This window comes from Lathyrus oleraceus, chromosome 2 (genome assembly GCF_024323335.1).
Source record: "Lathyrus oleraceus cultivar Zhongwan6 chromosome 2, CAAS_Psat_ZW6_1.0, whole genome shotgun sequence".
In the NCBI taxonomy this organism is placed as follows: Eukaryota; Viridiplantae; Streptophyta; class Magnoliopsida; order Fabales; family Fabaceae; genus Lathyrus; species Lathyrus oleraceus.
The window spans coordinates 105,765,491-105,777,916 of record NC_066580.1 but is presented as its reverse complement, the minus strand read 5'-3'; the positions used below and the strand labels follow the sequence as shown (position 1 = coordinate 105,777,916).

Sequence of the window (12,426 nt, the reverse complement as noted above, 5' to 3'; positions counted from 1 at the left end):
AAAACATGCATAACTCATTTAAATCATTATGTGCCATTTGTGCACTTTTTCTTGTAAACTTTTCTCAAAGATTAGACATGAGTTATTTCCATATTTGAGATGTAATTCTCATATCCCGATAGTATTGATAAATATTCTTTTTCACCCAAGAGAGCTAGTGGCATACTTGTTGATCTTTATCCAAGTTGGAGCCCTTCCCTATGGTGATACAAAGTTCTCGTACTTATGGGTGACTAGTTGAGTATTCTCCTTAAAAATGACAAAATATCTTTTCATTAAAAATGAATCAAAACAGACATATATTTTTATTTTTACAATGAACTACGAGGTTTTAATCCTCCATTACACTTTGTTGGTACGTAGGCTGGGACTCAGGAAGTCTTGGCAAACACAAAAATCATAAAAATTATTTCTTTTCTCATTCTCCTATCTTTTGCAAACAACACCATTTTAAAGCCAAAATGCACAAATTTCCAAATAGGTTCCTATAGAGTACTATAGATGTTTAGGATGCTAATACCTTCCCTTTGCATAACTAACCCCTGGACCCTTATCTCTTTTTATTAGTTTTGTTTTAAAACCTCTTTGGGTTTTGTTCGGTTTGTTCCCATTTCCTTGGGAAATGATAAAAGCATGGTGGCGACTCTTACTTTATGAGTTAAGTTAATCAATAGCTTAATCTCAAAATTTTTACCGCTACATAGTGTTAAGTGCTTCATCCCAAAAATGATAAGGAAGATTTTTTGCATGAAGCATGACTCTAGCTGATTCTGGTAATATTCTGTTCTTGCATTCTACAACTCCATTAAGGAGTGATGGGAGATGAGAACTCATGACCAATACATTCAGAAGAACAAAATTTAGAAAAAAAATTCATTTACAATCTCCTTGCCATGATCACTTCTGATTCTAGAAATCACACTTTCCTTCACTCTTTGAAGGCGTTGACAAAGGTCTTTGAATACATCAAAAGTGTCAGATTTTTCTTTGATAAAATTCACCCAAGTAAACCTTGAAAAATCATGAACAACCACATAGACATACCTCTTTCCACCAAGACTTTCAACTTGCATATGCCCCATTAAGTCCATATGAAGAAGTTCTAAAACTTTGGAAGTAGTCAGATGTTGCAACTTCGGGTGTGACATCTTGGTTTGCTTCCTAATTTGACACTCACCACAGACTTTACCATCCTCAATTTTGAGTTTTGGTAGACCTCTAATAGTTTTTCAGATATAGCATTCTTCATACCTTTGAGATTCAGATGTCCAAGCTTCTGGTGCCACAACTAGACTTCATCTTCCCTAGACATTAAACATGTAGAAGAATAAGTAGTTTCTTGTGGTACCCATAAATAGCAGTTGTCTTTAGACCTAACTCCTCTCATCAGAACTTCATTCTTCTCATTGGTAACCAAACATTTTGACTTGGTAAAATTTACTTTCAGACATTGCACATAACTGACTAATATTGATCATATTAGCCGTCAATCCTTTTACAAGAAGAACATCATCAAGTCTAGGAAGTCCAATACACATTATCTTTCCTATCCATTTAATTTCACCTTTACCTCCATCATCAAAAGTGACAAAACTGGTGGAATAAAACTTAATGTGCATTAAATACTTCTTGACCCTTGTCATATGTCTAGAACATCCATTGTCAAAGTACCAGTCTTCTCTACATGAAGCTCTAATAGAAGTATGGGCTATAAGACATGTATCAACAACCTTAGGTTTCCACTCCTTTCTAGTTTTAATTATCACATGATTATCCCTAGGATATGTTGAATGTTTTGGATAACCATACAGTCTGTAACATAAAGGCTTTTAGATGTCCATATTTACCATAATAATGATATTTCCAAGGTAAAAACTTGAGTTTAATTTGAGTTTCTCGATGTCTGGAAGTATGTTGTAACACTTGGTTGGACATTGTGGGGTCATACTTTCTTTTAGAAGAAATAAATTTTGTCATAGGGGTTTTTCCTTGTTCATTTAGAGATTGGTAATTAAAACCTATACCTGTTAAGTCTCCAGCCCCTTTTTTAATTTGAAGAATTTCATCTAACATATCAGACCCATTATTCAACATTCTTACGGATTTAATCATGTTTGAAGTTAATAGGGTTACTCTGATTTTGAAGGTCAAAGATAGTAGATAAAAGTTTCTCTTTTTCAGCATACAATTGAGCTATGATTCTCTTATGATTTTCTCCTATCTTACAAACCTCTTCACTTCTGGCACACAGTTCTCTGTAGGAGACATCCAATTCTTCATAAGAGACATCCTCATCACATGAATCTTCATCAGGTTCATATCTGCCAGTGAAAGTTGTAACATGCTTAGCAGTTTCTGAAGGAGAATAGCGATCCAGGGACGCAACGGAAATTAAAACTTTCTTCTTTAGTGATCCTTACGAATGGGCATGATCAGCGATAGAATAATTACCTCTTGTGGCGATTGAAACCTTTGATGCAGATCTAAGGAGCGATCACGAATGTTGAATAGTGACAACGCCTTTACTGAGTCCACACAAACAGATTCCTTCAGTCTTAGTGCTAGCTTCTACGAATGAAGGCTTTAAATGAGAGAGAGAGAGAGAGAGAAACAAAATTTCATCTGAATAAATGCTTCTGCACAAGGGTTCTATTTATAGAACCACTTGTGTGGGCTGTAAGCTAAAAAGCCCATTTAAGTGTATGTGGCCCATATCTTATGATATACAAAAATCACTTAAGCGCGTGGTACCTTACTATATTTCGTATTCTACTTAAGTGCATCGTACCTTACGATGTTCTACAATTCACTTAAGTGCACCGTACCTTACGATGTTCCTTATTTACTCTATCTTTCATCAATCTGTCCTTTTGTGTGTGACCCTGTAGGCTTTCGCGACATTGGCAATTATATTAAATCATGTATTTAACATAATAAACAGTGAGAGGTATCTAGCAACACATCACTGCTACCCAAGACACAAAAATGTCATGTGATCTGACAAATCCTTTTGTGATAATACTTATGTGTACAATTACCATTTTACCCTTATGTCTATATTAAACACAAGGCATAGACCGTGCCATCCTTGTCTAGTTCAATATTGGACGCTTAGACATTTATCCTATTACGCAGGATGGACGAATTCCATATAGGTCACTCGTGTCCCTCAGCATGCTTCGTGGAGTACCCATCAACTGTCTTTATGGTCATCCAATTATGGACAATGTTTGATTAGTAATAAAGCACTCGACTCTACATCTAGGGTCCATAGTGGTTTCAGGTCGAAGGGTGGTATATACCACTATCACCATGAGAATAACTTATGAAACTTTACATAACATTCTATGTAGTATCCTCATAGCGGGTAAATCCAGTATAAATATTACTCCTAATATTCATACATATGTTTAAGACGTGATAACTCCTTATCCATGGTCCATGAGATGCGATCATCAGTCTATATATATAGTAGTCTTAATGCTTTAATGTTATCCCACTTAACAACAAAGCTCGACTACGAATACTTTAAGAATAGTGTCCTTATGTTTAATGGGATCTCATGATTAAGTCACACTTGATACATTAAACGGACTAGCTATTATAGGGACTTTATTAAACAAACATAATAAATAAAAAAGCATTTTATTATTAATAAATAATTTGATACAAGTACCAAAAGTATTGGCTTCTAGGGCTTACACCAACAGTTTCATCATCAATTTCACCTTTAGAATCATCATCATCAGACCAAAAACAGACAATCCCTTCTTTTATTTCTTGAGGTACATGGGACATTCTGATCTAATGTGACCAAAACCCTCACATCCATGACACTAAATACCTCTTCCTTGATTTTCCTTCTCCTCTGTTCTTTATTTTCTCTGAATGTCACTGTTCTTATTGATGTCTATGACATGTTCTTGACATTTGGTCTTGGCTTCCTATCCAATTTTTTCTGCACCTTATTGAATTGCCTCCCAAGAAGCACAATATCATTAGAAATCCCTTCATCAGTCTCCATGTCACATTGAGCTTCTTCATCATCAACGTTGGAGATAAAAGTTATGATTTTGTTCTTCTTTTCAGATCTATCATTGATAGCCAATTCAAAAGTTTGAAGTTACCTAATAAGCTCCTCCATTTTCATGTTGTAGATGTCTTGTGCTTCTTCGATAGTTGTGACCTTCATGTCAAACTTCTTAGGCAAAAACCTGAGGATTTTTCTAACAAACTTCTCCTTTAACATCTTCTCTCCCAAGGCACTAGATGAATTGGAAATATCAAGAATATTCATGTGAAAATCATGAATACATTCATCATCTTTCATCCTAAGATTCTAAAATTTGGTGGTGAGAAGTTGAAGTCTTGACATTTTTACTTTTGATGTTCCTTCATGAGTGGTTCTGAGGATTTCCCATGCATCTTTGGCCATAGTACAAGTATTTATTAACCTGAATATACTTTTGTCAACTCCATTGATTAAGACATTCAATGCTTTGGAGTTTCCAATAGCAAGTTCATCTTCTTCCTTAGACCAATCCTCTTCAGGTTTTAAATTAGATGTGTCCTTCCCATCTTTGTCTTTCACCGCATGATGTTCCCAACCTTTGATAACTGCTTTCCAGGTTTTGCTATCCATATATTTTAGAAAATCCACCATATGCGCCTTCTAGTAATCATATTTGGTGCCATCCATAATAGGTGGTATGTTGATAAATCCTCTTTCCTTATCCATAGTACCAGAAAATATCTCCCTAGAGGTCACCCAAAATAGAACAGGGTGTCTGTTTTGATGCCAATTGAAACGATGGTATGCAGATAACAGATGTCGTATATGATGTCACGACACCAGGATCAAGACATTGTGACAACACAAACAATTACAATGTTAAAGTAAATAGCAGGAAGTAAATAACACAAGTCAATTGTTAACCCAGTTCGGTGCAATGCCGCCTACATATAGGGGATTCCAAACAAGGAAGGAAATCCACTATAATAGTATTAGTTTGAAGTTCTAAACAACCTCTGGTTTTACAAACTTCTCACCTAATCATTACCCTTGGAATTTATATCTAAGAATCTCCTAGATATGAAACCCTTCTCACTTCCCTTCAATCACACAACAATGATAACAACTTCCAACAATAAACAGAAAACAAACTTCCAATAAAACAGAATCCACTATTGCTTAAAACCTCATGAGTGATTCACAATTACAACTCAAAAACTCAGTCCAATTCAAGTATCTAAGTGATACGAGAATGGCTCACAAATAACAATGAACAACCTAAACCCTAACAGAGACTATCACACATGCAAATTAGTTGTTTTCTTGGATTTAGAATTGTCCTTTAAATAGCCCCAGAATAGCATGGGCTTTGGGCTAAATAATCAGCAGATCCAAATCAGACTGTTGCACAATCTTCTATAGAATCAAATCAAATCAAACCAGATGTCTCCTTAAATGTTTTGACATCCTTTCTTAGGAAACAAGGCAAAGCTTAAACTGACATTTGCTTCTAAAACAAACGCTTATTGGACCATAAAATACGTGAATCAAATCTTCAAAGAATCTTCACTAATCTCATGATAAAAAACAAATCTTACAAGAATGTAAAACCATAGCACGTCACGATATCGTACAAGCATGTCAAGACATCTTTCTATTTCACTTGTTTTGAAAAAAATGTTATCAATCACAATACAAACAACCTAACAATGAGGTTAGAAAATCTACAACTGGTTATGTGTCTATGCTAGGTGGTACACTAGTTGCTTGGAACTGAAGAAAAGAACCAGTAGTGGCATTGCCTTCGTGTGAAGCACAATACATAGTTTCTTCTCTCTGGGCATGTCAAGGAATGCGGATGGTGAAAATGATCGAAGAAATTACAAGGAAGGATCATGGAGCAATTACCATGAAGATCGCCAACATGTCTACTATCAATATGGCGAAGAATCCGATAGCACATGAAAGAAGCAAGCACATCGAAATGAGCTTCCATTATCTTTTAGAGAAAGTGGCAAAAGCAATGTTGCACGTGAAATACTGCATAACTGAGAATCAAATTGCAGACATCATGACGAAAGGAGTGCAGATCGAAGTGTTTATGAAATTAAGGTCTATGATGAATGTAGATAGCTTAGACACAATGAATTGAGTGGTGTGTTAAGAATATAATTATTTGTATCAAAGCACCATTTTTGATAGAGTCTGTTATTTTCGAAATGCTTTGCACAATAGTTGTCAAAATGTTGAAAATAAGTGTATCTCAACAGTAAGTTAAACTTCGCTTTATTTTATATTTTAGCTAAGTTAGTTAATTTGTTAGAGATTTCTTGGTGTGCAAGCAATCTCAACCTATAAATAGGAGGTACCCTATTATTGTAAAATACAGTGAATACAATTGCAAAGAGAAGAGTTGAATAAAATTTCAGTTTGAAAGCAGAGAAGATTTTTTCAGTAGAATTCTTTTTCTTCTTCCTTCTCTTGTTAAAACCCTAATTTCTTTTCTTACCCAAATTCAGTTCTTCTTTCCCTTCTTCAATAATTGATGTGCAGCGAAATCGTCTTACAACCAAGATGTAGTTTATTCACTCGAGTGAAGAGTGAAGAACAAGGGAAGTAATCAATCATAAAGATTTATTCTTATTCATCAAGATTGATTCAGAATTCTCCATATGTTCTGTGAAATTCCACGTCATGAATTTTGCGAAATTCCAACATTAAGTTAATTATCGATTAAATTACTCTATATTTAGTTTTAAAAATTATGTATTAAATAATTTGAAAGTTAAAGTACTTTTATATATATATATATATATAATATATATATATATTATATATTATATATATATATATAATATATATATATATATATATATATATATATATATATATTCATGTATTTTTGAACACGTAGGTTAAAAAAACAAATAACATTACTCAAACATATAACACTTAACACTACTAAAAATTACTAAAACACGATTTACATGTATCGACTAAATTTATTTATGTTTTATATACCCAAAGTAAAGTATTTAACAACAATCTCTACATTGGTTCATCACTTATTTCTTATTCATGTTTTGCATTATTCTAAGCATCGACATTAAAGTATATATTCCGCAACTTTTGTAAAATGCATATATGAAGAAAATTAATCTCTACCACCACCATCGATAGGTGCACAATGCAATGCAAAATGGAATTTTTTGAAAACTAAATAATTTTCATCTACCCGTTTCTTCTTCTGTCGTTGTAGATGATGCTTGATTCTTTGATAGCACAAACTTTCTTGTCCTAAAACCACCTATGGGTTTAGATGGACCTAGAGTTGTTCCCAAAAAAACAAACCAAATAAATTATTTAAGCACTTATTTGACTAACACTTTTAAGCACTTATATTTCAACATTTAAAAATTGAAAAAAAATACAATTAAAATTGATAATAACAAAATACACAATTTGACTGAAAGGAAACAATTATATAAGAATATTGTGTATATGTAATTTTGTATATGTTTTGAGATTTACTTTCATTGTAACAAAATGTTAACAAAAATTAAAAAAACTAAACAAACAATTAACAAAACAATAAAACACAATAAACAAAAATGGGTTAAATGGGGGATACATAATCTGGAAATAGAGTGCAGAATTTAGCAATAGATATTTTGAGCCCAATAAAACAAGCCCAAATACAAAGAAGTATTGATGGATTCAGCATGGATAGCATCTAGTAAGACAGGGGTGTGGAAAGCAAAACATTGGGCTTAATGACTAAGTCCAATAGAATTCGCAAAGAGAAATGTAGAAAATTCAACAAAAACTATTTAGTAAATACTAAGATCATGACGAAAGGAGTGCAAGTCGAAGTGTTTAAGAAATTAAGATCTATGATGAATGTGGATAGCTTAGACATAATGAATTGAGTGGTGTGTTAAGAATAATTATTTGTATCAAAGCGCCATTTTTGATAGAGTCTATTATTGTCTAAATGCTTTGCACAATAGCTGTCGAAATGTTGAAAATAAGTGTATCTCAAAAGAAAATTAAACTTAGCTTTATTTTGTATTTTAGACGAGTTAGTTAGTTTGTTAGAGATTGCTTGGTGTGCAAGCAATCTCAACCTATAAATAGGAGGTATCCTATTATTGTAAAATACAATGAATACGGTTGCAAAGAGAAGAGTTGAATAAAATTTCAGTTTGGAAGCAGAGAAGTTTCTCAGCAGAATTATTATTCTTCTTCCTTCTCTCGTTGAAACCCTAATTTCTTTTCTTCCCCAAATTCAGTTCTTCTTTTCCTTCTTCAATAATTGATGTGTAGCAGAATCGTCTTACAACCAAGGTGTAGTTGATTCACTTGAGTGAAGAGTGAAGAACAAGAGAAGTAATCAATCATAAAGATTGATTCTTATTCATCAAGGTTGATTCGAAATTCTCCATATGTTTAGTGAAATTCCACGTCATGAATTTTGCGAAATTCCAACATTAAATTAGTTATCGATTAAATTTCTTTATATTTAGTTTTAAAAATTATGTATTAAATAATTTGAAAGTTAAAGTACTTCAACAAATATATATTCTTGTATTTTTGAACACGTAGATTAAAAAAACAAATAACATTACTCAAACATATAACACTTAACACTACTAAAAATTACTAAAACACGATTTACATGTATCGACTAAATTTATTTATGTTTTATATACCCAAAGTAAAGTATTTAACAACAATCTCTATATTGGTTCATCACTTATTTCTTATTCATGTTTTACATTATTCCAACCATCTCTATAATAATTCATAACTTTTGTAAAATGCATATCAAAAGAAAGTTAATCTCTGCCACCACCACGACCAATAGCTGCATAATGCAGTGCGAAACGGAATTTTTTAAAACTAAATGATTTCCATCTACCGTTTCTTCCCTTTGATTCTGCTTCTTCTGTCTTTGTAGATGATGATTGATTCTCATATAGCACAAACTTTCTTGTCCTAAAACTTCCTATGGGTTCAGATGGACCTAGAGCTGCTCCCAAAATAAACAAACAAAATAAATCATTTAAACACTTATATGACTAACACTTTTAAGTACTTATATTTCAACAATTATATAAGAATAATGTGTATATGTAATTTTGTATATGTTTTGAGATTTAGTTTCATTCTAATAAAATATTAACACACGCAAAATTAAATTGTCAAATATATTTGATACAAAATTTGGACCAAACACGTTTAACAAAAATTTAATGTAAAATTATTCATACCTTGTGTATAAGTTAAAAATATATTTTGAAAAAAAGAAAAAATAGTCAAATCCTAACCAATAAAATAAATAAAATAAAATAACTTATTTTCTTCTATAGTAATTTAAAGGAAAAAAATTTAAACATCTAGAATAAATATTAGTTAATAGAAAAAAATGTTAACTAAAAGAATAAATATTGATTTAATTGTATTGTGAATATTGAAACAATTTAGATAAAAAAACCTATTTTAGGTAAGACTGAGTTTGAACACGGATTTTCGACATTTAAGCATGTGAATTTGTTCACTAATCTATTTAACAAAAAATCAATTTAATCGAGAGTAAAATATCTTCTTTTATTATCACATATTTTTAAATTTTTAATTTTCTTCGCTTCATTTTTTATTTTTTGTGTATAGTTTATTCCCTCTATAATAAAAATTAAGTAATGAAGTAAAAATCATATATATATAATATATATATATATATATATATATATATATTATTATATATAATATATATAATATATATATATATATAGATATATATATATATATATATATATATATATATATATATATATATTATATATATTATATATATATATATATATATATATATATATATATATATAGATATATATATATATATATATATATATATATATATATATATATATATATATATATATATATATATATAATATATATATATATATATATATATATATAGATTATATATATATATATATATATATATATATATATATATATATATATATAATCAACTCGCATAAAATAATTTATTTTTCAAAATTTCTTAAATTAATTTTTATTGACTTCATAAAATAAGTAAAAACAACATACAATCATGTTTGTGAATAATTGTGCGAACGAATAGGCTTTTTAAAAAAAATTCAAAAAACACATCTCTTAAAACCAAAAAATTGATATAATAAAGAATAAAACATACAATAGACTAGATTGCTCGTGAATAATTATGCATAGAAAAAGCACTTGCATCAAAACCAAATACAATAAATAACAGCAACAAACACAAGAAGTAACATAAAAATTATAAAATAAAATAAAAATTACATCAGATTAAAGTGAAGTATTCAATTATTTTCTTTAAACATCAAAAAATTAACACACAAAAGTAATTATCATGTTAAAAAGTCTTACCATCAGAGACATCATTTGAGCATTGTAAAACATAATCAGATGCATCAGATTTTAAAGTAGGTAATCTATCTTGACGTGCATAAAATTTGAGAGCTTTGACAATAACATCACAAACAACATCATCTTCATTAACCACTATTGTTAATGGTCCCGAACTACCGAAGATATTGATCGATATCAAAATCCTATTAGTATTGATGTTGTTATTCTTTTTCTTATTTTTCACCACATCATCAATACTCCAACTATTGCTCTTATACAACACCACTTTCTCTAATTTTCTTAATTTCTTAGTCATATCTCGGCGTTTCTTATTTGAATTGATAAAAATGAAAATCATATTTTGAATTTTTGAATTTTGAAGTTCTTATTTTATATTGTAAATAAAAAAAGAAAAATTAAACTGGTCAAAAGATGTGTGTCCTTTCCGACCTAACCTCTTTTTTTATAAGATATTGTGATTATTTTTGTTTAATTTTCGATTTATTAATTTGGATATTTTGATTTTTTAAATATTATATTTTGGTAACTCCTATTACACCACGAGATTGGTCAAAAATATTATTTATACTTATTTATATTTAATGTTTGAGAGACAAATATAATTATTTCAAATTGATATATTGGAAAAAGAAAATTCATTGGATATGAATTTTTATATTATTGAAATAATTTTATAAAAAAACCACTCTAAATAAATTGTAGGAGAAAATAGTAATTATCAACTGAGGAGTGCATATATTAGGTTTGTCAAATTTTTATAAATAAATAAATAAAGAGTTTAATGGTAGTACACTGTCAGTGTAAAAAAGTATTATACATGCATTCAATTAAAATACTTTAAAGTGCCAGATCATATAAATAATTTATAATTTAATAGCTGATTTGGCGGGATACATGGTTGTCATTGGTTAACAGTGTAAAAATAATTTACATTGTCAATGCACCATCCTTTTTCTCATAAATAAATAAAAAGAATATGATAACAATGTACGTATATTGCACCAATAATATCCACGTCTCACATATAAAAATATTTTATTTTTTAATTTTTAAAATAAATTTGACCCAAACTTTATACCAAATACATTTGATATTTAATTTTTCATTTATATTTTATTACATAGAGTAAACCGTAAAAAAAATAAACAAAAAAATGAAGAGAAAAATTTATTAAATAATCTGTAAATATATAAAATAAATCTTATGTGTATAAGTTGAAATTAAAATTATGATTATATTTATATTGTCAAAAAAGTATAGGTGTGCATAGTATTCCTACAATGGTAGGACTATTAGGAGGTTTTAATAGATTTATAACAATTTAGAGTGGTTAGGGTTTGTCCATTGTGGCGAGAAGCCTTGTATGGTAATGTTACGAAGGTTTTGGAGGACCCACTCACGTGAGGTGAGAGACTTTGTATATTAGTGTAGTGATAAGCGGTTTTCGCATCACTTTTATTAGTTGTTTTACCTTGTTATTTTCCTGTTTTCGTATGATTTATATTCTTTTATCATGTTTTATGCTTTGTGTAAGATCCCAATTTTGACCCTAAGATCCCTCATGGCATCATAACATTGCATTTGCATCTTGCCTCAAGGATCATAAGCATCTTGGCTCCTTACCTTTGGGTGGGCTCTCTTGAAGAGTTAGTTGGAGATCACCAAGCATGCTTGAATTGTATATTATTGATTTTCTCATTTTTATTCACTAACCAAAAGCACAAAAATATGTCACTAACATCTGTTGTTTGCAGTTTGAGTAGTACAAGGTCCAGAGCTTCTAGGAGATCCTATGTGCATTGATATGGCCAAGAGGAGATGAAAGCAAGCATGGAAATGGTTCCCAAATCTCTCATCCATCAAATATGTCTCCCAAGTATCGCAATTCATCATTTTGATCAAGGCAAATCAAAGGGTTTGAGGCTTGTTTCCCAAGGAAACCCTAATTCATATGTTCATCAACTCTGCCTTGC

General features: G+C 30.3%; 1 protein-coding gene and 1 pseudogene across 1 annotated transcript; both read right to left on the bottom strand.

Moving 5' to 3' along the window:
* Window positions 1–1,403: 1,403 nt before the first annotated feature.
* On the bottom strand, window positions 1,404–4,663 carry LOC127122103 (uncharacterized; annotated as a pseudogene).
* Window positions 4,664–8,850: 4,187 nt separating this feature from the next.
* Window positions 8,851–10,748, bottom strand: LOC127122102 (uncharacterized). The gene is made up of 2 exons (XM_051052504.1): window positions 10,451–10,748; window positions 8,851–9,044 (listed from the first exon to the last, which is right to left on the bottom strand). Exons 1-2 carry the CDS (start codon window positions 10,746–10,748, stop codon window positions 8,851–8,853), a joined length of 492 nt encoding a protein of 163 aa, XP_050908461.1.
* Window positions 10,749–12,426: the final 1,678 nt, after the last annotated feature.

What these genes read in the sequence shown, in the direction of transcription:
- LOC127122102 (XM_051052504.1), bottom strand. Translation starts at nt 10,748, where the DNA reads ATGACTAAGAAATTAAGAAAATTAGAGAAAGTGGTGTTGTATAAGAGC. An exon ending in CTCAAATGATGTCTCTGATG is followed by an intron (nt 9,045 to 10,450) that starts GTAAGACTTTTT and finishes TTTTGGGAGCAG; the next exon opens with CTCTAGGTCCATCTGAACCC.